General features: G+C 47.0%; 1 protein-coding gene across 6 annotated transcripts in view; it reads right to left on the minus strand.

The window, feature by feature from the left end:
• Window positions 1–6,688: 6,688 nt before the first annotated feature.
• atp2b3b (ATPase plasma membrane Ca2+ transporting 3b) overlaps window positions 6,689–24,235 on the minus strand; it is a 31,972-nt gene continuing 14,425 nt past the window's right edge. For 2 of the 6 annotated variants that reach the window (XM_053848289.1, XM_053848288.1), the window contains 19 exons: window positions 24,113–24,184; window positions 23,902–24,044; window positions 23,685–23,817; window positions 22,788–22,897; window positions 22,583–22,717; window positions 21,398–21,504; window positions 21,238–21,313; window positions 19,992–20,150; window positions 19,741–19,920; window positions 18,697–18,784; window positions 18,533–18,639; window positions 18,178–18,369; window positions 17,852–18,065; window positions 17,572–17,783; window positions 16,049–16,156; window positions 15,774–15,956; window positions 14,942–15,101; window positions 14,627–14,683; window positions 9,438–9,620 (listed from right to left, as the gene is read on the minus strand). In XM_053848289.1, the coding sequence (XP_053704264.1) occupies window positions 9,595–9,620; window positions 14,627–14,683; window positions 14,942–15,101; window positions 15,774–15,956; window positions 16,049–16,156; window positions 17,572–17,783; window positions 17,852–18,065; window positions 18,178–18,369; window positions 18,533–18,639; window positions 18,697–18,784; window positions 19,741–19,920; window positions 19,992–20,150; window positions 21,238–21,313; window positions 21,398–21,504; window positions 22,583–22,717; window positions 22,788–22,897; window positions 23,685–23,817; window positions 23,902–24,044; window positions 24,113–24,184 (2,462 nt within the window). In that variant the 3' untranslated portion in view covers window positions 9,438–9,594. Of the gene's footprint in view, window positions 9,621–14,626; window positions 14,684–14,941; window positions 15,102–15,773; window positions 15,957–16,048; window positions 16,157–17,571; window positions 17,784–17,851; window positions 18,066–18,177; window positions 18,370–18,532; window positions 18,640–18,696; window positions 18,785–19,740; window positions 19,921–19,991; window positions 20,151–21,237; window positions 21,314–21,397; window positions 21,505–22,582; window positions 22,718–22,787; window positions 22,898–23,684; window positions 23,818–23,901; window positions 24,045–24,112; window positions 24,185–24,235 lie in introns of all 6 variants that reach the window. The other 4 variants (XM_053848287.1, XM_053848285.1, XM_053848291.1 and 1 more) reach the window with 3 other exon arrangements.

Consider the following 24,235-nt stretch of genomic DNA (forward strand, 5'->3'; position numbering starts at 1 on the left):
AACATTGATGTGCAATTGTTTATTTTGAACATTTTCCCAGTCAATACTCAATATGGCTTTATGGCTTTACAAAGCGTCTGATTCGGAAAACCATCGTATGTTAGCATGATGGGATTCAATACTGGAATTTCAGGTGGTAATAGGTCAGCCAGATCAGATCTGCTCTCAGGACTTTAGCAAAGTCGCTGCTGCCGGTCAGGCTTGCAAATATCAAAGCAGTGTTACAATCCGCTACATCTTCTTGCCCTGTGTCTGGATTGGAACGTCACGGTGTCTCAAAACGCTCTGCTGAAATGTGTACAATATAATCTTTTTCAAGATGCTCAACTCCACGTTCAAAGCAGGTGATAGTTTCTTCAGTGGATCGTCCAGTGTCCAGTGCATATTTGGTGAAGTCACATGACACAGGGCTTCCAGGGTCAACAAGCCTGGACCTGCCACTCGAGATGAATAAGAAATAACAAGGCCTGTGTGCGACTTGAACCAGCGTCACGTACGAACAGTGGCATGACATGAACCTGTCAGTCCCAGTGAGCTAGTGTCCACTGGGCTGGAGCAGCCCGCTTGTTGATCCAACAACTCCATGGATCAAAAGTTTAAAGAAACCAGCTGCACTTGAACCAACACAACTTGCTGGCTGCAGATGCTCAGCCAAAGTGGAAGTTGGTGGCTAAATCCTCTAGTTACATTTCAACTTGCCAAAACAGTGTCAAGCTAATTCAGGGACTAAAAGGGATTTGAACCAAGGAACATTGATTCCAGCTCGCCATAGGAGCCGTTCCATCTAACCACTGGACTGACATCTCTTCAGGTCCGAGCTAGTGTGTAGAAGTGGCCGCACACTTGACTCCTGTCTTCAAGCTGTCTGTTGATGGAGGTCAATTTCTTCCTGGAGTGGTGTCTTGTGACGTCATCCACTGCCAGAGTTGAGTTCAGCTCATGAACCAGATGCTTCCCACTTGTGGACACATGCAAAACTTCCTTTCATCCAGTATTGTGGATCAAAAGTTGAGGCTCTTCATGCTGGATCTGAAGCGGTGGACGGAGGAAGAGTTTTGTCCAGAGACAGGGCTCCAATATTAATATTGTCAAAGAACCAAGTCAATAAGAGAGGCCCTCTAGAGCAGGACTTCTTAACCTTTCTGATCTAGGGGTCCACCTTCTCCAGAACAACTGTGGTCCATGCAAGGAATAGAACTGATTCATGGCTGTGATTACCGATTTCATTTGTCTCCAATAACCAGACACACAAACAAAACCAAAACCTTGTGAAATGACACGAAAATTTGTCAGAGAAAAGTCCAACCAGCGGTAGAGTCAGGTGCAAGTCATGTTCATCAAATTTATGCAAGAAATAAAGAAGAAATGAATAAACTCTAAAGTAAGGTGATAATGAAAATGCTCCAATAGATGAACAGTTTAACCATCAGTTCATTTTTTCTTTTCAAGAACGTCTCTATCGTTGGTTACTATCACAAATCCGCAGCTCAAGTCAAGTCAGTGACTCGCTACTGCCACCATATGTGGCGAGTGTTTCAAAACCGGGCGTCTCACGGCCCAGAGGTGTAAAACAGGAAAACTCGTAGGTCCTCTAGGGGGCGCTCGCGGCCTAACCATGAGTCTCGACCATGTGGTTAACAATCACCACTCTGGAGGGTAGGAAGCCTTGATCACTGTGTTTGGATTATGCGCTGCGTTTTGTTGACTGAAAGAAAGATACCACTTTAAATGAAAGGTAAAGGAGGAAACATTTAGTCATTTAAAAGATGTAATGCTTAGTAGTGACCACAAGGAGGCGCCATATAGCGATCACTGACGCGCACATTTGTCTGAACCAGCGACTGATGTCGGACTCGCACAGCAGCTCAGTCGGGGGTTGCGACTCGCCGCAGTAGCTCACGTGTTACCGCAAAGTCCATTCATTCATTCATTCATTCACACTCACTGAGCCTCAGACATGAACGAGACGTTCACGGAAAAGTTCCTGCACATGAAGATCAGTCTCAGCAATATTCGCAGGTGAACCGAAACCTGCTGGCGCTTTCTTACGCCGCTCTCCTTTCCTATCTTTTTTTGATACGTTCATTTTCGTCAGGAGCGAGAGATAAGTCTGCGGTTTGCCACAAACAGAACAGGTTCGAAGGGTCGACGATCCCGGCTTCTCACGCTGCATGTCCTATTATTGGCGAAGAGCGCCCTCTGCTGCCTGATAGTTCCATTTACATGCATTAAAGTAATAAAACATAACTTGGTTCAAGGAAAAGTGGACTTTCTTGAACGGGCCTTGCTGCAGGAAGCTGAGATTAGCTGCCTAAATCCTATTGGCTGCCAACATCAGCAGCGATCTGAAGACGCAGGAAGCCGCTCCACCTCCCGGAGAAGACACGCGGAGCAGCAGCAGTCTGTTTCCCCCAAACGGAGCCTGCGTGGATCGGCCAGTCCTTCCTCTGCGCACACCGGAGTGAAGGAGCACTGTCACAGGTCGACACTGGGAGCATCTCCACTGAGGAGAGAGGTGATATTCTGACATATTTTACTCCTCAAAACTCGTCATGGCGACGGTGAAGAGGAAGTGTGGACGAGCCAAAGCACAACATTAACCAGTAGTGAGGTCATGTTTAATGATCAAAATGACCAAAACATGACATCACAAAAATTTAAATTTTTTACTTTAAATAAGAATGGTAACTAAAATTGCAATAATTTATCTAAAATCTGAGAAAAAAAAGAACCTCTGGTGTTGCTCTTCTGAAGTACAATCATTGTTGCGGTTTGCCTTTTTGCCTCGACAATTTTTTTTTTAATAATATGTATTTTACTAGAGCTTTTGTATGATACAATCCATCGACTCGCTGCACTCGAGTGTCCTATTGGATCCAGAAATATTCAGTGTGTTACAGCCACATATGTGAGAGGAGAGTTAAACCGCCATGACTCCAGTCGGAGATTGTGACCGGTCACTTCTATGTTCCGATTCTGGAGGAATGACCCAGAATAGTTACAAAGCGAACTGCATGGCCAATGACAGACTGACTCAGACTTGACTCCCCTCAGGAGTAAGTGGCTTCTCTATGTTAGAGATTTTCTCCTCCAGAGTCTACGCAGCCGTTTCTCTCTCGCTGCTCATGTGACCTTCTGTTTGTTCCTCCAGTCTTCTGTGCATTTCAGATGTTATTTATTCTATTTTATTGACAAAGAGAAAGAGATCTCTTGGAGCAAATGTTTATTTTCAAGATCCCGCCGACTGTTTTGTACGATGTGTTCTGCTCCAATGTAACAGCTGAGAACTGCTGTGACCTTTTGAAATAAAAACCTCACCACTGTGTGTTGTGTTGTGTTGGTTCCCTCCTGTCATGACGTTCCAGAGAGACGACTGTGTGTCGGTTTACTTCTGTCTCTTGTTCTCCAATTCTCCACAGGTCAACCCCACACCACACAGACAACACACTCCCCCTAGTGGTAGTAGAGGTTACATGCATACGTCACAAAAGTCTGCAAGACACTCGCTGCTCCTTTAACACGTGGCTGCCTTTCCAGCGGCTCACCAACATGAGCAGGTGAACTGCAGTGAGCTGGGCTCAGTCTCTGCTCAGCACTGTGGAGACCTGAGTTCGATTTCCTGCTTGAATGTTATGAAGATTTGGAGCAGACTTGCTCAAACGAGTGGGATAAATATAACTAACGAAAAACCTCATGTGTCAACAGAGTAGCTCAGTTCGCTGAACACCTGTGTATCGTCGGGGTGGTTGCTGGTTTGAGTCCAGCTGAGCTCAGTTCCCTTTTGAAGATTCCAAGCCTTGTTGAAATGAGTCGGATAAATATTAGAATCGAAAATTCACTCCAGCGGATGAGTAGCTCAGTGGGATGAGCACCTGTGCTCCTTCCATGGAACTGTGTAGGTTCAAGTCCCACAGGGAGGTGATTGAAGTTTTTCATCGAATTCCTCAAATCAGTGGGATAAATATATGAAAAGAAAAGGTTGGAGTGTGCCTGGGTAGCTCACTGGGATGAGTGCTGCATCATATATATGGACAGGTGTCGGTTCAAGTCCCATGTCAGGAGGTTTCTCAATTCACTGAAATTTTTCATCGATTGCCTCAAATGAGAGGGATAAATATAACAAACGAAAATGTTCAAGTGTGGCTGGGTAGCTCACTGGGATGAGACTGGTGTCTCTTGTGCGCTCAGGCGCTGGTTCAAGTCCCAGCTTGGTCGTCTCTGTTTTATCACATTTATATGTGAAGAGTCTGAATGTGCGACTCAAAGCTGCCCGAACATGAGTCTCAGTGTGAACAGCTGTGGTCGAGTGGTTAGAGCAACAGTCCCTGCTCAAGTGTGAAAACCACCGTTCCGTTTGTGCGTGAGTTCGAATCCCACTTGTCCCATGGGATCATTGACCCGAAAGATGGTGTTTGGTCGGCCGGTGTTGGTTGCGTGACGTCTCGGAGCGAAGTACAGAAGGAATGAGGTGGACAGAGCTGGATGAGAGAGTAACACAGGGAGTTATGTCATTGTTTTCCAAAACTGTTAGTAATATACCAAAAAAAATGTTTTTTTGGCTTTTTTTATTTCATTTTTTTTCTGATTTGTTTTTTTTTTTTTTTTGGTCACACCCTCTCACTTACCAAGCCCCACCTCCTCAGTCATCAAGCCCGGCCTTCATTGAGTTCTGACACCATCTTTGTTTTATAGCCATCACCACCACACTGAGACTTCACACAACTTGTTTAACACATCATCATTGGCGCTTCATGCTCGCTTCAGTGGCCGAGTGGGATTTGAACTCTCTCTTGTGTGTGACGGACCGGAGGCTTTCACGCAACATAACCACTCGACCACAGCCGTTCCTCCGGTCACAGCTCGCCTGAGCACTTTCATGTTTCAAATACAGACCAATATGATAAAAACACTGGGCCAAACTGGGGTTTGAACCAGGGACCTGCAGAATACAGAGCAGGTGCTTAAGCCAGTGAGCTATATGGCCATGAGATGATGCATGTTTCTGCACATCTTTCTTTCCAACTAACTCAATAACTTGGTAAAACATGAAGATCACGAGCAGAAGGGGGGTTCGAACCAGGGACCTGCAGAATACAGAGCAGGTGCTTAACCCAGTGAGCTATATGGCCATGAGATGATGCATGTTTCTTCACATTTTTCTTACCAACTAACTCAATAACTTGGTAAAAGACAGAGAAGAAGAGGTGGGAATCGAACCCATGTGACAAGAGGTTGAGCTGCACCGTAAAAAAAGAAGGTCAGCTCTAACCACTCCACCATGAAGGCTGGAGGCTGCCTGAACGATCCGGGGTCATTTAGTTTTCACCTGTTAGCCGTGATGACAGCTGAGGTGGAAGAACAATAGTCAAAATAGTCTGGACTTTTCCGACACACGAAGTCAAGCTCACTGCTCCATCAGGCTCCATCAACATTTGTACAGCGCCACCACATGTTCAGAGCTCCTCATTGCTGTTCCACCACTCAAGTAGGTCAATTTCACTTTCCATGTTTCCATGTCCAGAGTCTGCTGCACCATAGAGCTCAACACTGGGAGAGCGCCACCACCTGGTATGAACTCGTCCTGGCTGTTTATCAAACCTGTCAGCGTTTCCGTTTCACATTCATACTATTGTGATAAAAAAAATATATTGGCCAAACTGGGAACCGAACCACCCATGTTAAATATATGCGAGTCCACGTGGCAAGCGCTTATTCCAGTGAACTATATGGCCGACTCACGTGACACTCGGCCCTACACATACAGACGGATAGAAAAAGGCGCCTCAGCGTCGTTTGCCTCTCACTGACAGCGGCGTCTGTGCAATAATAATAAACAACGGCATCGGAAGGTTTGTCATCCGATTGCTTCAGAATGCAGCGGCTGCTTAGAGATCAGGAGCTGCGGGACTGAAGCAAAAAGTAACTTTAATTTAACCGCAATCTCAGATTTATATTCAACTGCAGTATTTGTCGCCCTCTACTGGTCATTTATGTGCACTGCGGCGTTTTTAACGGTGACCTTTGAATACAAACCGCAGGTGTTTTCCTTCTTGAAACGAAGATCCAAAGGTTCCAGGGATGCCAGGTTATGAATACAACGCCGCACATAATCCATCTTCAGACGTGGCAGAATTATGAGGATAACTGCCCTCTAGTGGCGGAGACAGTCTAAAGCAAGCGCGCAGCAGCGGCGTCGCTGGAGCGTGAATAACTTCGTTCGTTTTGTGATGCTTCACGTTCAATATAGTGAATTTAATTATTCTCGATATATCGTGTGCTACTCCAACAGACAAACCATCCGTCTCTTGCTCACTTTTGAATGCAAGTTTTCATGCAGTTTTCAACCACAGATCATGAGCTTCTTTACGATATTTTTTTTAAAGGAAAAAGATCTATTTAACCAAACTTAAAACAAATATGTGATTAATATTGAATCCTTTTAATTGTAGGACACCTGAGTTTGTGCAGGAGCGTATGGTTTTCTAATGATTGAGGAGAAGAAAGTGCCTCTTCTCTCTTGCTCTTGCTGGGACGCCGAGAGGTGACCTCGCTTCTTCACCCTAAAAAAAAAAATGAAATAAAAAGGGGCGACCTCAAAGGAAAGATGGTGGCGGAGTTTCACCGGTCTTTGCATTGGACTTGAATAAAGATGGGCAACACTTCCACACAAACAACACAGGAGCACACAGACTTTGTCAAAGTTATTATTGTAGAATACTTTGATGTATTTTTTCTTTCATACAGACAAAAGGTGTTGGACTTATTTCCCATTAAATTCTCTTAGATTTCCATACAGATTTAGTCTACAGTATACAGGTGTGTTCTTCCTCATATATAGATATTTATTCGCTTAAATAACAGGCAGGTAACTCTTTAATATATTCAATAGTCTTTGTTTTTTTTTGTGTTTTTTGTTTCATGTCAGCACAGTTTAGGCTGCATTTTCTGTCTGCAGAACAGCGTTGTGTTGTGCGAGAAGGGGGAGGGGCATTCCACACGCAGTATTTACAATTATATATATATATGTATATATATATAATGAATAATGCAAAACCTTCCTCTGGCAGTAAAACGCTCGGCAGATCTCAGAGAGCAGCCTAAACGGCGTGGAGCGCCGCACTTCCGCAGACTCGAGCTCTACATCCAGCTTTGCGCCTCTCCCCGCGTCAGTGTCCAGCAGTTCCGACCCCAGTGAGGTACACGTGTGTCTCCTCTAGTCTATGTACACAGCGTCTCCGCACCTCCGCACGCGGCGGCGGCCGCTCCCCGGACAGAAAACGCAGCCCTCGGAATATGCTCAGGAGAAGGTGCAACTGTCTGATCCATCAGTGGGAGCACCGGTGGAGGGAATGGAGAATCGTCATATAATGTACAAGCGCTCGGATTCCGTTCTTCTTTACAAAAAGCCATTGGATCAAAAAGAAAGTGTAACAGGAACATAGTACCTGTAAATCAAAGATGCACGTGTGCACGTTTGGGGGCGGTCTGTACATTTGTGGTGCAGTTGGATTCGTGTGCCATGGTGTCACGTGGCGGGTCGGATGGACAGAGATGGCAGAACCGGGCCGTCAAATTTACACCACTGTCTCCGCGCCGAGTCGTAGAAAGCACTGACTGAGTTTTGGACGCGTCTGCGCGCGCGTGCGTGCGTGCGTGAGAGAGAGCGAGACAGGAAGAGCAGACGTGGAGAGTCAGAGCACACAGCAGTGACAGGAGCCTAAATGAGTTACCAACACATAGAGAGTGACATTAATGATACCAAATGCATGCTTCAAAACAGACAGACCAATACAATGTCACCACCCGCCTGCACACAGATCAGGTGGCGGCGATGAGGATGAGCATTCAAGAAGACAGAGTTCTGTACAGATAAGGGGGCGGGGTCCCAGAGAGCCTGGCGCAGCAGGAAGTCTTCTCCTGTGTGTGCATGTGTGACTGATCTGGGGGGCGGGGCTCTCTCTGGTGGTGGGGCCAGGGGAGGGGTGGGGGGTCTCGGTGAGACGGGGTCTTCCAGTGTGCATTGCATTGCAGTCGCCCTCCGAGGCAACTCAGCCGCACCTCGTGCAACATGAGGAGGACACGATGTGGCTCTTTGGAATGTTATGTCGGATGGAATGTTACGGTGACGCCACGTCACCCGTCGCAATGTTGCCACGAGCAAACAAATAAGGGCTGTTGCTTTATTGCCAAGAATTCTTTAGGATCGTTTCCGATAGCTATTTAGCTTCAGCGTCCGAGCAGCCGGCGGCGACGCAGCGCTCAGCAGAAGAGCGACCGCACATCGAGACGGCGGGCGCCGCCGCGCCGGTTTGTACCTGATACACCTGAACTCAACAGTGACTGGCGAGCGCGCCTGGATGCACCTGATCCAGTCTGTCTGGTACAAGACGGACACGACCTGATGATGGCACGTGAGCTGGAGCGAGTTAAAGGGCCATCGCCTGTGCATCCAGAGTTTGATGGCGTTTAAAGGGTTAATTCTTCACGAGCATTCACCTATTTTTTTTCACCCAAAACAAACAGAAAAAGACAGCGAGGGGCGGAGCCGCACGGGAGAAGACGTCACAGGCGACATTTGGACCGACGAGGTGAGCGGCGATGGCGTGCTTCAGGTCTATAGACGCACCCCTCCTCGTCCCGAGCAAACCAACCGGGATCGTTGGTTTCGTCGATGACAGATGACCCGGGGTGAACCCGGCTGGACAGAGATGGCAGTTAAAGCTTTAGCAGAGTGAGAAGCAAGCCACATCGATGACGGCGGTTTAATGGCTGAGCGGCACGCAGGCGGAGGATGGACACCGGGAGAAAGACATCGCCGCCCCTCCCTCCCCGCCGGCCACGCCTCCTTCCGAAGACACACCTCAGCTCTGCACAGGTTTCTGAGGTATGTTTGTCTTGCTCATGAGGAGGCAGAGCAGCGTGATGGATGTGAAGTGGCACGTTCCTGGAGGAGCCAGAGGAAATGGGAGGCGGCTGGATGGAGCGAAAACAGTGGAGGTTGCAATGTTTCTCGGAGTATCCAGGTCATTGTCCACGTCCTCCACTAGCTCCCTCATCTTGGCTCCATCCCGCCAGCTAACAGATGGCAACGTTCGCCCCCCCCCCATCCCCTCTACTCTTCCCCTCGCTCGCCGCTATGCAAGTCATAACGTGGTCTCCACGCAGTAGAGGCGAGCGATGCGTGAGCTGAGGGCCTTCTCAGACCTGTCCCTGCCCGGGTGGAGCTGCTGCTGGAGGATGGGGCTGGAGATGTGGGTGCACTGTTTGTAGCCGTGGGGAGCCGCTGGACTGTTGCTGTTGTTATTGTTGCGGTTGCACGGAGTCACCGGAAGGCTTTGCTGACGGTAGGGGCGGACAGGGCGGGTGCGAGGCGGGGGCTGCGGGTGCGAGGGGGGCGGCGGGGGCTTGCGGAGGGCCGGGTGCAGGTGGTGGTGGTGGTGGTGGTATCGGCTGAGCTCAGACTCCTCGTCCACGTCGGTGTCATCGATCAGCGGGATGTTGTGGATGAGGTCGTTGATGAGGAACTCCGGGTGGGCCATGAAGTTGTGGATGGAGTTGCGGGATTCGGGTTTCTCCCGGCCCTCGTACAGCGAACTACGGAACGCTTTCACCACTCGCATCTGGAGGGGCGGAGAGAGAAGAGGAGAAGCACAGGGGAGAGCGTCAGGCGCTGGAGTCAACCCTCAGATGAGGGAAACCGAGAGACAGATGTGTGTTCTCCAGCAGACACAGTGAGACAGACGCTCAGGACCAGGTGGAGACGCTCAACGGCACACTCTCTTTTTATAGACGCACATGGGGCGCGTCGTCCAGCCCAGCTAAACGTCAGTGCAGCGGGATTTAAGACCAAAACAAAACAACCTCTCCAGACTCCCTCAGCGTGGGTCTGCATAGAGAGCTGCGTTTCAAAGCTATAAGTGACCGAACATCCTCCTGCTGTACTGCGTCGTCTGACTGAGGCCTGTCAATCATCTGAAGATGTAAACACCTGCGGCTTCAGAGAATATAAATCCGCCTGCACCACTCCTGCCACACATTATTAGCCATGTTCCTGCTCCAGAATCCACAGGCTAAATGCTCATGCTAGCATGATCCGTTTCTACTCACTTATTCCCATAGTCATCACATTTTTTTGGTACTTTTATTGGTTATTATGATTTATTCATATTTATTTTATAAGCAACAATAAAAAAATAGTGCTTAATAATGGGGATTATCATTATCTTGTTCATATCGTAGCGGTGGGAATTCTTATATTCAATATATTCTTATATTCACAAGCTTCCATCTAGCTTCCTTCACAGTTGAGCGATCTCACAATCAAACAATCATCTCTCCCCGCTGAACATCTGCGTGACAAACACAGCATGTTGCTGACACCACGTCCACCAATTCAACATGAGACTAGCGAGTGTCCACCTGATCCTCAGCGTCTCCATCAGACAAAACTCAAGTTTAAAAATGAGTTGGCGATGATGTTTCTGTCAGTTCCCACACGTCAACCAAGACCAAAGCATTCACGAGTCACCAGGACAAAGACCACAGAAGCTGCAGACGCCTCTCATACACACGGGGTATGTGCATGAGCCAGTGTGTGTCCAGAGTGGATGCGGCATGTTTGGGGACGACACACTGAACCGCTGGCATGCACACAGAGAGATGATGCTGGTTGTTAGGCACACATGAAGTAGAAGCGAGAGAAGTGAGTGTGTTAGTCCAGAAAAATCAGATCAGCTGGAACCTAAGTCAGTAACCAAACACACACACACACACACACACTCAAAGAAATGCATGCAGCAGCGTGGAGAACAGCTGCTTCCAAGACTCTGCATCTGCATGCATCAGAAAGATTTGTTGGTCGGAGCGAGCCACTTCCATTCACACACACATGCCATGCAGCGGTGAGGTGAGCGAGTGGAGCTATGGGCTTGCAGTTGCTGCAGGATAAAAGAAAAACATTCCAGTCTTGCAGAAAACAAAACAATCCAAGGTGACATCAGCAGGTTAGAACCCATTTGCCAGTGGAGTCCAAACAGAAGGTGACTGGTTCTAAGTCAGTCCTGTTCCACATGAAAGAGGCCACGGGTCATGCTGAATCACGTCTTTGTCACAAACACTGTTGTCTCTCTCTCTCACACACACACACACACACAGTGAGTTCCATGAGGTGCAGTGTACAGTGTGTGCGTGCATCAACATTCCTCTGCCGCTGGTCCATGCAAACCCCCCCCCCACCTCAAGGCCAAACCAAGAAAAAAAAGCAGCATGAGCTCAAACAAAAGTGAGACAGTTCAATGCAGATTCACTGACAGGCACAGGCAGACAGAGGCCTGCGCAGAGAGCGGCTCCCTCCACACAGCAGTGACGCACCTCCAGCATGTGGAGAGGTGGCAGTCAGCAGTTGTGGGAGTCTCTGCGCATGACTCTGACTCACATGTCAGACAGACAGACAGACAGACGGTCAAGCAGTAGGTTCAGTGCTTCTGTTTTTCCAAAGAGCCTGTCAGACGGTAGAAAAACACTTCATGCAGACTGAGAAGGTTTTAGAACTTCTTGCTGAGTCAGCGCTCTGTTTGTTTTCATTTTGTTTGTGTGTTGTTTTTTTTTGGGGGGGGGGGGGGGGGGAGTAAACGTTCGAGTATAGGACGCCCACAGTAAGACCGGAGAGGCCTGGAGGTCAGCTGTCTTTCCTTAAATGCCCCACCCACTTTTAAATTACACTTGAAAATACCTTGATGGAGGAGGACAAGGAGGAGGAGGACAAGGAGGAGGAGGATGAGGAAGAGGAGGAAGAGGAGGAAGAGCTGCTGTGTGCAAATGAAAAGAAGGTGCAACAGAAAAAAAGAGGGAGAAGCTGGGAGGCAGATGAAGGTTCCCATGTCCCACTGTGGAGATGCTGGTGTGCAGGAGCCTCACTGAACCTTACACATCACTCTGGTGTTGGAAGGTTTCACACAAGGTTCAGCTGACGCTGGACATCACTAATGTATCGTGAAGGTGTGTCCCAACACGCGGCCGGTCTCATTCATCATTGGGGAGATGAATGAGACTCTATGGGCTGATCACTCATGTTTAACTTTACTCACTGTTGTGAGTAGATAAATAGATAAATGCAGGACAATATGTTGTTACGTAATTTGAAAATAAAACAAGCGTCACACAAACATAAATGTGAAGTTACATAAGTAAATTAACATCTATTTAATAACATTTAATCGAGTAATAGTGCATAATTTATTATCATTGAAACTACGGATGTTTCCACCTAGATCAGAAGTCAAATCAAAGGGAAACAGCCAGAGTTGCTTCAGATCAGTTAATGGAATTTTGTGTGGTTATGCCCACAGTGGAGACTAGAGGCGGGACTTGAAAATGAAAATGTATCTCATCTGTACACATAAGCTTGAACATCAGGGTTTTTTTAGACTTCAATTTTCCGTCATGACATCACACCGTATATAATGTGGTGCAGATGGAATTGAAAGAAAGTTCATTCACGATTAACTTGGATTCATTCATCTTGGTTTAGTGTCATCGACTAAAGGGTTAAAAATCAGCTTTTCTGATCTTCTTTGACTCGAATAAGCCCCAGTAAATCAGTGTGAACCCAGTAGGGACCGGAGGGAGGAGTGAAGTTCGGGGGATGAGGGGGTGAAGCTACAGTTCGATATGAAACCTGAGACCAAGCAAATGCATCTATTCTCCAAGCACAAGTCGGGAGTGGAGTCAGTTTATATTTCCTGGCTTTGGGACAATATTTCAGGGGGCGAGGGAGGAGGTTAATAAAGAAACAAAGTTGTGAGGTCACAGATGAAAAGGAAACCACCAAATATATATATCAGTGGTTGAAAAGATTCCTTATTTTGAACCTTTCAAATGGCTTCTTTGGTGACGGCAGTCTACGGTGCTCTGCTTTTCAACACCCCTCATCTCTTCCAGTCTGCGGCTTAGCTCTGCTGCGGTGTGAAATGAAAACAAACAGGATCCAAAAACCGATCCCCAGGGATCATCACGGTTGGAGTGAAAGGAAGCGTGAAACAGCGACCTCCTTTATAATTCCGATTATTCATTACAGTAGGTGACTAAGCTGCTTTTTTTTCCTTTTTTTTATGGGATGGCTGGAGGAGCGGCGATGGTAGCGGCAGCACTGCGAGCGCACATCCTACTGCAGTGAGGCACGGTGCCAAAGCAGAGCGCTGCTGTGCAGGGGAAAGCAATGACCCTGCAGCTACCTGAGGACGGGCAGGAGAGACCATATGACTCATCGTTCTTAGAACGTGTTGGCGGAAACTGCTCACTTTCAAAAAGGACATTTGAAAAACTTCAGTTTCTGACGCAAAAGTTGCCAACGCTAAATCTAAAAAAAAAAAGGTTTGTCTCTTGTTTACGCTCACTGGCGCTTAATAACTGAGCTTTCTGCCGCCTGCATGAGCAGTTGAGGCCGCTGCTGTTCTCTCTCTGTCACGGTTTGACTTCAGTCGTCTACTAACCGAGCCACTCGCGTTCCACATGTGTGTCATACTACTGCCGGCTAACAGCTTTGGACACCAAAAGCTCTTTGAACGAAAGACTTGAGAAAGAAGCAAGCGATGAGCTGCCAGTAGTCGGATCTGAACTCTAGACTCATACTTTGACTGTACATTCCTCTGTCCACACCGGCATGTTTCCTCTGGGGAATGAGGCCTGACTACAACCATGCCACACGTGATGGAGAGAAGGATGTCTTTTCCAAAGTAAGCTCAGGTGATTCCTGGTGTCTGGACACAACGATCACATTGGAAGATGGAGAGTGAGCCTGCAGACTCCAGCCTCATCGTGTCTACATCTACTGGTGGCATGAGAGGAGAAGCAGGGGGATGAACCGAAAGCAAGAAGCCGATGAAGGACGGGTGGAGGCAGTAAAGATGAGGAACCAGGCATGCACACACCAACAGTCAGAAGAGGAGCACACACATGGACCCTCACACGCCGTCAAGCACAGAACTGACATACAGAGGAGTCGAGGGGAAACATGGAGGGAAGGAACTCTGGTCAGGAGATGGAGGGTGAGAACGCTACAAAAGGAATCTTATCCGCACAAGTGCCTGTATTTAGATCTGCTGGAATCTAAATACTATACCAAAGACAACGCGACTCAAAAGACATTTCCAAAAAAAAAAAAAGAGTTTCAGTCTAAAGAAACCTGTGTAAATACAGAAGAAAGAGCAGCGTTGGAGAAAATGAGAGAAAGTTAAAAGTGGACAGGAGGTGAAGTCTTTTTGGAGACACCGGAGCTGAAAATACTGTTACACAAATAAATCAGGTGACAACAATCAAAGTCAGAAGAGCAGAGAGAAGAGGAAGACACCGTGTGATTCGGGGCTCTTATACTCGAAGGTTTACCGTTTTGAGGAGTGAGAATGAACTCTGCGGTGGGATCCAATTAGAGGGTTTAGGAAAACAGCATGTACCTTGTAGAGCAACACAGTAACCTCGCTTGACCTCAACCACAGACAGAAAGTGACACACAGTGCAGGAGGAGCGGACCTTCTCTCTCAGATGTCCTCAGCGGGACAGAGAGGGAAAACACCCGCGTCCTCCTGCACACACCGACCATTAACAACAAGACTCTGGACTGGGACCGGACCTGGGTTTGGACCAGACCAGGTCAGACCAGAATTGCACAGCTGTTCAGGACTGGGTGCTGTTTGAAAAGGAGAATAAAAGACAAAAGAAAATAAAGTATACGCGCGCGCACTCTCTCGCACACATTCAGACACAAGGCAGCGAGCGAGCTGGAGGGGACACAACCATAGAGATTCAAAACCTGCAGTCCACGTGCCGTGCAGCAGAGTGTTTGTGTCTCTGACTCGGTGAGACAGATAGTGAGAGCAGGTCAGTGTGAGTGCGTGCGTGCGTGCATGTCTGTGTGTATGTGTGTACATGCGTTCGGCGGACTCACTCCCAGGGGCTGGGCTGGTATTGGCTGTTGCAGTGGAGAGAGCTACGTGAGAGGGGGTAGATATAGTGTTTACGTCGTGGAGCTGACTGAGCACGGAGGAGCGCCGTCTCACCGCTCCCTGAAACGAACCGCTTCGCTTGAAAGTGCTCACTACCTCCATCTGCAGGAAAGAGACAAGACAGTAGCACTCAGTGAGGGCAGGAAGGGTCCGAGGTCTGAGGGGGTACTCACGTGCGCCCGCCGTCACACGAGAGACTGGCAGCTTCGTCGCTCTGAGTGTGACGTGTGTGTGTGTGAGAGAGAGTGAGTGAGTGAGTGAGTGGCTGCTTGGAGACTCAGACCTGACCCCTCCTGAGAGAAAAACCGAGCGCACCGTGAAGGGCGCTGTAGCGTTCGCGTCTCTTCTCACATCAACACTTAGCTCTATAGACCATACACACACGCACAACACGAGCCGCTCGCTTTTCAAAACACGGCGGACACAGGAGAAGACCAAATGCTAGCTGTGTGAAGAAAAAACAACTTCAGTTTGGCACCATCGTGAAAAATAGGACTTAATCTAAGAGGGTGAGACATTCAGTGGTAAACTAAGCCGATGCAAGGACCATGGCTCTGTCTTTCCTTCCAAAATTTGGCGAAAGGTCATGATACTGGCACTTTATTAAGGCACAATCGTGGGAATAGTTCTGATTGATAGCGCAGCCTTGTCACAAACATAATACTTTTTGGTCGCTATTATGTTTCGTTGCCTTCAATAAACTGTGTATCATGGCCATGTGAAGCTTCAGTGAGATCTAGGTGATCGGTGTCTTCAGTCGGGATCAGTCAGTACCTGGGTCTGGATGCGGTTGAGGCCTCTGAACCAGAGGATCTGTCCCCGGCGCAGCTCCCTCTCAGCGCAGTCAATCTCCTCCTCATCCTCTGCCAGCTCCTCCCCCTCCTCCTCTCCCGGCTCCAGACCCAGTCCTGCCTCCTTCAGGCACGGCAGCCGCTCAGCTGGCACAGTGGCGATCACCTGCAGATCCGGCGAGTCGGAGGATGAGCAGCCCAAACACAGATGCCGACAGAGAGTCCTCGCTCTCCGGGGGTGTCTGTGAGGAGGCTTACCTGACCCCAGAGCAGCTCTCCTACTCCCACAAAGAGACACCAGAGCCACTGCTCCACGTTGAGTGGAGCGCAGCTGAAGGGTTTTCCTCCCCACTGCACAATCACGATCTGCAACACAAACACAACAGAGTTATTCTTGTCTTTATGGCCTTCTGGTAATAATTTGATCACTATCTCAACTTCTATTAGACTCAGAACAGGGCTGGTTTCAGGGCGTCATGCGTCTAGAACACACTGAAATGGAAAAATAAGGACAAAGCAACAACATCAGCATGATGTGAAGTACTTTTAATAAGCAGGGAGCATCTTAACAATAAAATCCAACTGACTTTCACCCCGGTGGGTCTCTGAACCTTCAGTGGAAGGTCGTATTTGCCTCTTGACCTTGTTCTTTCTGGTCATGATCCACAGCTAGGTTTCACCCACATTAATCTCCTCCTGCTCTATACTATTGTCACCTCGTCTCTTTACTGCAGGTAATAACTTGGTCCACTACATTCAGCAAACATAACTTGAAGTGGTTTTGAACCAAGAGAGAGTTTGTCCCAAGAGAAATGAAGAAAGCGTGCGTCCTGAGAACGGCAACAAATATCCTCCTCAAGACTGGTTTCTGACAGCATCCAGCATGTTTCGCAGCAGGACGGAGGATTACAGACATGACAGTATCACCAGTCCTAATTCTCACAGAGATAACAGCTCTCGTTCTCACACTCACACACTGCGCCACACTCTCCTCGCTAAGTCTGAGGAGCCATCTATCTTACTTATCTGACTCTCCAGCGTCTCTGCAGCATCCTCAGCTCCCACTGATCACGATGTCTTTGAACCGTTCCTTTTCCACAGTCAAACATCACTGCCACACACCTGCAGCAAGTGCCTCCGTCTCAACCACCAGAATCTATTTTCTCCACCTTTGACGGCAGAAATCTGATGCTATATTAGAGACTGTGCTTCTTCATTCAGTCTTTCATTCCTATTAGACTACAAAATAAGAGTATTTTAAAGCCGTTTACCTTTTGTTTATACTACCTTCTAATTAAGTGCTATTCTAAGTTTTACAACCGTGATATTCATCACATTTTAATCACAAGTAGTTATGATGTTATTGCACTTTTTTTCTCCATATTTTATAATATTTTAGCAACAAAAAGTTACCCACAACCATATGTAATAGGTAGGAAATTGTAGTTTAATTACAAAAACATAGATCTCTGCCCAGGCGCTTTTTTTACACCCATGTTGTAATGAATTTCTACTTAAAATTATAACATTTTATCTGCATAATTCAATTCCTTTTTTTAAGAGAGGGAAATAAGATTGGTAGCAATGATGTGAATTGGTCAGCAGGAGGCAGTAACAGTCAGACAGGAAGGGAGGAGGGAAGCTCTTCTATTCTCAGTTCTCTATTGAAACAGATGAATCTTTAAAAGACGTCAGATAAAGATTCAGCCCGGATATCTGATAGATCTGCCACAATCACACAGCAGAAGAGTTGGAGAATCTGAAACTGAATTTCCACATACCTGCACAGCGAAAGTGCCCAGGACGATGGAACAGAAGATGGGGTTGGAGAAAATGCCATCGAAGACGTTCCTCTCGCCATGGATCTTGCGTGCGTTGATCTCATTGAACAGCTGCATGAGGACGAAGGTGTTGAAGATGATGGTGTAGTGCTCGGACGGAGGGGAATGGAGCGGCGCGTTACGGCCGCAGTCGATGTTAAACATGCGCTCGCCTGTCAGGAGAGTCAAAGTTAGCAGGTTGGACTTGGAGGCTGGATAAGGAAGCGTTCTGAGCACTGACCGATGAAGAGCAGGGTGAAGATGATGACCAGCTGGTAGACTCCGTGGCCCAAGATGTTCTTCATCATTGTGAGGGAGATGAGTGGATTGTTGCGGCCGTAAGGTTTCCGTAGTAACAGGGCTTCAGTGGGGGGCTCGGTGGCCAAGGCCAAGGATGCAAACGTGTCCATGATCAGGTTCACCCAAAGCATTTGGACTGCCTTCAGAGGAGAGTCCTGCAAAAGAACAAACCATCCACATCAGTCCAGGTGGCACCATGTCCAGCTTCTATCGGTCATTTACACTGCAAATGGGAGAGAGCCAAAGAGTGGGATTCTTTCACGTCACCTGGGTAATGCAGGCGCCGGTGAAGGCTACGATGACTGCCACCACGTTGACTGTCAGCTGGAACTGCAGGAACTTGGAGATGCTGTCGTAGACGTTTCGTCCCCACATCACCGCCTTCACGATGCTGCTGAAGTTGTCGTCAGTCAGGATGATGTCAGACGCCTCTTTCGCCACGTCCGTCCCCGCGATACCCTGTGAGAAGGAGAGAGAGTGGAGTTGGTTCTAACTCATTCCAAACACTTTTGAGTCATAGTTTAGCTAGACGCGATTCAAGTTTGGTTAAATAGCGCTGTGAAAAAGCCACACACAGCACATAGACAACTCCACAATATAACCAGACTGATGTCCTTATTACCATTGCAAAGCCCACGTCAGCCTTCTTCAAAGCCGGCCCGTCGTTGGTTCCATCCCCTGTTACTGCGACGACCTGCCTCTGTTCTATAATGCTGCTGTCGATGATGCCTGGGCAGGGATGAGGACGTCAGACGGGGCAACACGTACGTGGATGTCAGAACTCACCTTTGACAAGTGTGTGTTTGTCTGTGGGTGAGGAGCGAGCCAGCACGCGCAGCTTGGGCCAGATCTTGTCGATACGCTCCTGTTCAATCTATTGCCATAAGAGAAGGTGATCGGAGGAGTGCAATAACTGCTCTTTAAGATGACGGCACATGCTCCAGACAATATTGACCGACTCGCCCATCCTTGATGTGGTATCAGGTTTGCTCTCATGTGAGGCATTACACTGAACTCACAGGATAACAAAAGACATCTGAGCAAATGAGAAAGCAGATCTCATTTAAAGGAAGCCATGATTCTGGTCGTGTTATCGAGCAAAAATGAATACAGTCTGAATAAAAAAAACATCATAAATATCTTTATATTAGTGGTGGGACTTTCACGAGTCAATTACGATTAATTAATTGCAACAAAAGCGTTTTAGCATTTAATATAATTTAAAGGTTTGCTCTCCAGACAACAGGGAACCTTTGTCAGTGCACGAGTTCCTGGTCCATTGATCACACTGATGCACAAGACACGTGGCATCTGGGATGAGAACAACAAAAGTCTCTGTGTGCTTTTGTTCAGGGAGGATTTTCACTACACAATGGCCAGGGTTTCTACCACTCTGAATGGACTTGAAATTCCTATTAATTGTTTCAAATAATAAGACATTAAAGAGCTTTAGTTTAAAATGTTATTTTTGCCACCATTGTGATTTATTGTCAAACTGATGCAAAAGAAACAATATTTTGTTGTTTAAATGTATGTATGGCTGCATCATTTGATTCAGTAATATACCAAATTCATTCACACTGAAAAATGTGGCTTCTTGTGGCAAATATTCTCATACCATTAATTGAGGTTAATTAATCACAAATTCTCTAATTAATTAGAATCATTTTTTTAATCGAATCCCACCTACTTTATATCGTCTCTAAATTAAAAACATGACTCAGAGTTTTAGTATTGCACTTTTCCCCTCTGATTTTCTAGGCATTTAGCCCACTTTACTTTCACCTCATGCACAGTTCCGAGCCTTGTTCACAGGAGCAAGAAACTCACCTCTCCCTTCTCATTCCTGATTCTTCTGTTGAAGTCCTTCCCTTCCAGACAGATAAAGTCATCTCCCGGGTGGATGATGCCACATTTGGCAGCAATAGCTCTGGCTGTGTTAATGTTATCGCCAGTGACCATCCGCACAGTGATACCAGCGCGCTGACACTTCCGGATGGCGTCAGGCACCTTTCACAGGCAGCCATGTCAGTTATGAGTCATAATGGACGCTCACCTCAGCGAGGCGGGCCGGCTCATACCTCGGGCCGCACGGGGTCCTCGATCCCAACCACAGTGATGCAGGTCAGCTCCGTCACTATCTCAGCCTCATTATCCCAGTCAGGCTCCGGGTTGCAGGGGAGGTTGCGGAATGCGATGCAGATGGTTCTCAAGCCTTCGCACGCCATCGGCTCAATCACCTGAAATTCAATCATTCATTTTTGCTTTATCCTTCATTTCAGCGACTCTATCGCATGGTTCAGTTTGACCCCAAGATGTCGGCGCCCAAGGCTTTCGAAGAGATTCAAACTACAGATTTCTATGAGGCTCAGTTTAAGCAGACAGATTTTGTTAATTCCGCTGCATAACATCGGCTTCCAGTTCGCTGTTTTAAAAGTGTACAGCTGCCCGTAAACACGTTGACGTTTATGTGTGCTGACTCGCGGAATATTATTGTTTCTGACACAGCGGGAGGGGAAAGACCCCCAGCCTGCTGCAGACAGCAGAGGATGTGATTTAAAGAAGAGGTGGCAGAAAGCTGCCACGAAGCAAAATGAAGAAGTGAGCTGGAATCAACTTCTGAGAGCAGAGGAGTTATTTTTCTCACGGCACAGGCTGTGATCAGACTCAGGGCTAGTCGGTGTGTGTGCGTGCGCGCGTGTCTGTGCACGTGTGCAGAAGCTTTCGGGGATCTGACGCAAGTTATATTTTATATAATTTGATGATGATGCAACTCCGTCTGAACATCATGTAAGCAAACGTTTGACCGTTCACAGACTAGACATTCAGACAGAACTGTAGCGGAAAAGCAGCGCATTGCTCCTTCATTGTTGCTTCATTGATTTTAATTCACATTTGCTTGTAATTATGAAAAACAGACATGAGACTTGCCACTTGGCTCCACTTCTCGGATTAATTATTTGGTCATTAATTCAGCCGGATGCCTTCGAAACAAGGCATGAAGCCAAAGTAGAGGTTCCTTTATGGCTTCTGTCATCAGTCAGCGTCTGATGAAAGTCTGCAGGAGCGCGGCGCTGTCAGCCTCTAGCTTTCATTACGTGCGCCCGTCCAAGATAGAACTTAAACTGGATTTAATGTGACACCTAAATGTGTCTATGGCCTTTCCAAGTGTGAGACATCAGGCTGAAGACGCTGTCATGTATATACAGAACATATATTACCAGAAATAAACCATAATCTAAAGTGTTACCACCATTTCCAATATTTTACGAGTCTACCAGAGGTTTTAGGAAGTAACAGGACATGAGAGAAAAATGGCATCCTCACCTGTTTGACCATCTCGTCTCTGTCTCGAGGGCGGAAGCTGCGTGGCTCTCCGTTGGTATCCAGGATGTAGGAACATCTAATGAGGGAAAGAAAAAAAATGATCAACGTGTTCACCTTTACTGACGTGTATTGACTTTAAAGCAGGTTTGCTTCCACTCACTTCTTCAGCATGATCTCGGATGCTCCTTTGCTGTAGAGGCGGAAGGAGCCGTCAGGCAGTTTGATGACCGTGCTCATGGATTTACGCACAGAATTAAAGGTGTAGACCTGCGAGAGAGGGAGGAATTCAGTGTACACCTGTACTTGAGACAGAAGAGGGCTCGCTGGAAAACCACCATCACATTTAATATTGTGTCGCGCAGCGCATGAATGCATCATATAGAGTGCAGCAAACATGAGGTCGCAGCCTTTGACTTCATGACCTTCTCTGTAATTTGCTGGATCATGGGCTCCACATTACCGTCACGGTTTCACACCTCTGTTTCCCCATAGAAGTTCCATTGCTGTTTAATTTACCTTGCCAACTGTGGAACTGATTTTTCAGCGGAAATGGAACACAGCGGTTGGATTAAGCAAAAGTCCTCTGAAACAATGACCTCAGCTTCAGAGTGGATCGTCTCCCAGTGACAGTAAAAGGTTTTATAAACTGAATAGCATGACATCATCTGCAAAACTGGAGAGTGAATGTAGATGTTGGCTTGTCGCCAAACTATTTATTGTTCATTTTATTGTTCAGTGCTGGCAAGGAAAAGGTAATGAATCCCTCCACACTGAACAAACATCTATTGGACTTCAGTGACATTCTTTCATCTTCCAGTCGCATCTACACTGTACATCCTGCTGCAGACGCCGGATGTCCAGGATGTCTGTTCCATGACAGCTATTTATGGCGTTATTATAATGATATTGTGATATAATTTTACAGCATTAAACACATGAAATCAAATAAAAATGCAGTTGTTATTTTTCAAACAATGACTCTCAGGATTATTGAGAGGAACACATACGTCAACAGACCCAGGTGCTAGATGAGCACCAAGATATATATAATATTTATAAAATGTGAGACCTTATGGACAGGAAGTGTGATCAGAGAGCCAGTCAAAACCTTTTTTAAACCACTCAATATAACTGGATCTTGAGTATATTTTCTGATTTAAAACCATGCATGAAGTCAATAATCCACCAGGTAGCAAAAGTAGCCGTTGGCATGAGGATAAAACAAACATTAACCAGGACTGCAATAATTAGTTTAAACTCTAAATGAGTCCAGTGTCATGAGGAAATGGATAATCCCTCGGTCTCTAATCGAATGTTGCTATTTTCCTTTGCCTGGCGCTCTTACCTTGTACAGTCTCTCCTCAGGAATCTGCTCTCTGACCGGGGCGTAATCCTGCTGCAGGTCCAACACAAACCCCAGCAGGCCACATTCGGTTTTGTTCCCCACTTGTTTGGCCAGTCCCCCTTCCACATCAGGAGGCTAAAAACAAGCACAACGTCAGAACCAAACAATGCTTTTTCTAGCAGCATCTAGCGTGTTGACCACGAACCAGGATCTTGGAGGTGTAGGCGCTGTTGATGGCGATAGCATTGACTAACAAGTCCAGTGTCCGGGAGTTGATCTGACCAGGATCCGGGATGACACGATGGTGCACATCACCTGAACACAAGGAGCAACACCTTTCCATTTGTCCTGACATCTTATACAAGATATTACTGCTGTGTTTCAAATCAAACAGTTGCTCTCATGGTCACGATTTTTGTGCCAATATAGGTACGGAACCCAGGATTTGGCAGTATTCTGTGAAGAAGTAAACACTGAAAAATTATGGCTCAGTAAGTGTGCGACCAACTCAGGTGACCTCTGTAGCAGCGTGAAGCTCAGGGTGAATTCAATCTTCAGTAAAGCTTGCGAGATAAATATGCCAGCTGTAACTTAGATTTCAGTGCAGGCCTTTTCAAAGATGTAATTTTCCGACAGTGTGAATAATACCTGAAGGCTATTGGAGGTTGTATTTCATGGTCTAACACTCCAAGTTCCAAAGAGACAAAACCAGTTAAATCAGTCAGACTTTTTCCATTCCACATGTCTTAAGGTGATGCTGACTTGTGATTTATCATGGCTTGATGTCTTGGGAGGGTTTGTGCGGCAACAATGACTTCAAATAAAAAGTGCTACGGTTAAATTAAGAAAAGTTCGCCAGCCTTGTCTTAAGGGTGGAATACATTAAATGGATTTTTGGGGGGGGGATGAAAAGTGAGAGGGATGAGAGAAAGTTTGGGCTTAAAAAGAGAGACTCAAAGTGAGAGTCCGTCCAACAAAGAAAAAGCCGCGCAAGTTAGCATGTTCATGTTAGCTGTATTCAGTTTCACTGCCTTTAATGGGACTGAGAAAGTCAGGGAGGCAGGCATGGATGCAGTCATGGAATCTGAAGAAGACGTCTCACCAACATAAGCTTGCACCACAGTCATCCGGTTCGTAGTGAGGGTGCCAGTCTTGTCAGAGCAGATTGCTGTGGCGTTGCCCATGGTCTCACAGGCATCCAGGTGGCGCACAAGGTTGTTGTCCTTCATCATTTTCTGGAGATGATCGGCGGAAGGAGGACATTTTTTCACTTTGACTTGACAAATCCATTTGAAGTGAGCATGTTTTCAGCCGTTCACCTTGACAGAGTAGGCCAGAGAGATGGTGACAGCCAGAGGCAACCCTTCTGGGACAGCAACCACCAACACAGTGACTCCAATGATGAAGAATTTGACAAAGTATTGGATGTAGACGGGGGTACACTCTGTCACCCACGCGTGACCTGCAACACGGACAACAGTGAAGGCCACGTACTCCCTCACCAGAGCGGGAAACAAACGGGACACAAACCTTGCACCACAAATGTGTCGATGACAAAGTACAACACCAGAATGATGACAGTGATGGCCGACATCACCAAACCTGAGGAGAGACGTGTTTTCTTAAGTGTTGTATATTTCAACTATCACCAGA

The sequence above is a fragment of the Synchiropus splendidus genome, chromosome 18, assembly GCF_027744825.2.
Source record: "Synchiropus splendidus isolate RoL2022-P1 chromosome 18, RoL_Sspl_1.0, whole genome shotgun sequence".
Lineage (NCBI taxonomy): Eukaryota > Metazoa > Chordata > Actinopteri > Syngnathiformes > Callionymidae > Synchiropus > Synchiropus splendidus.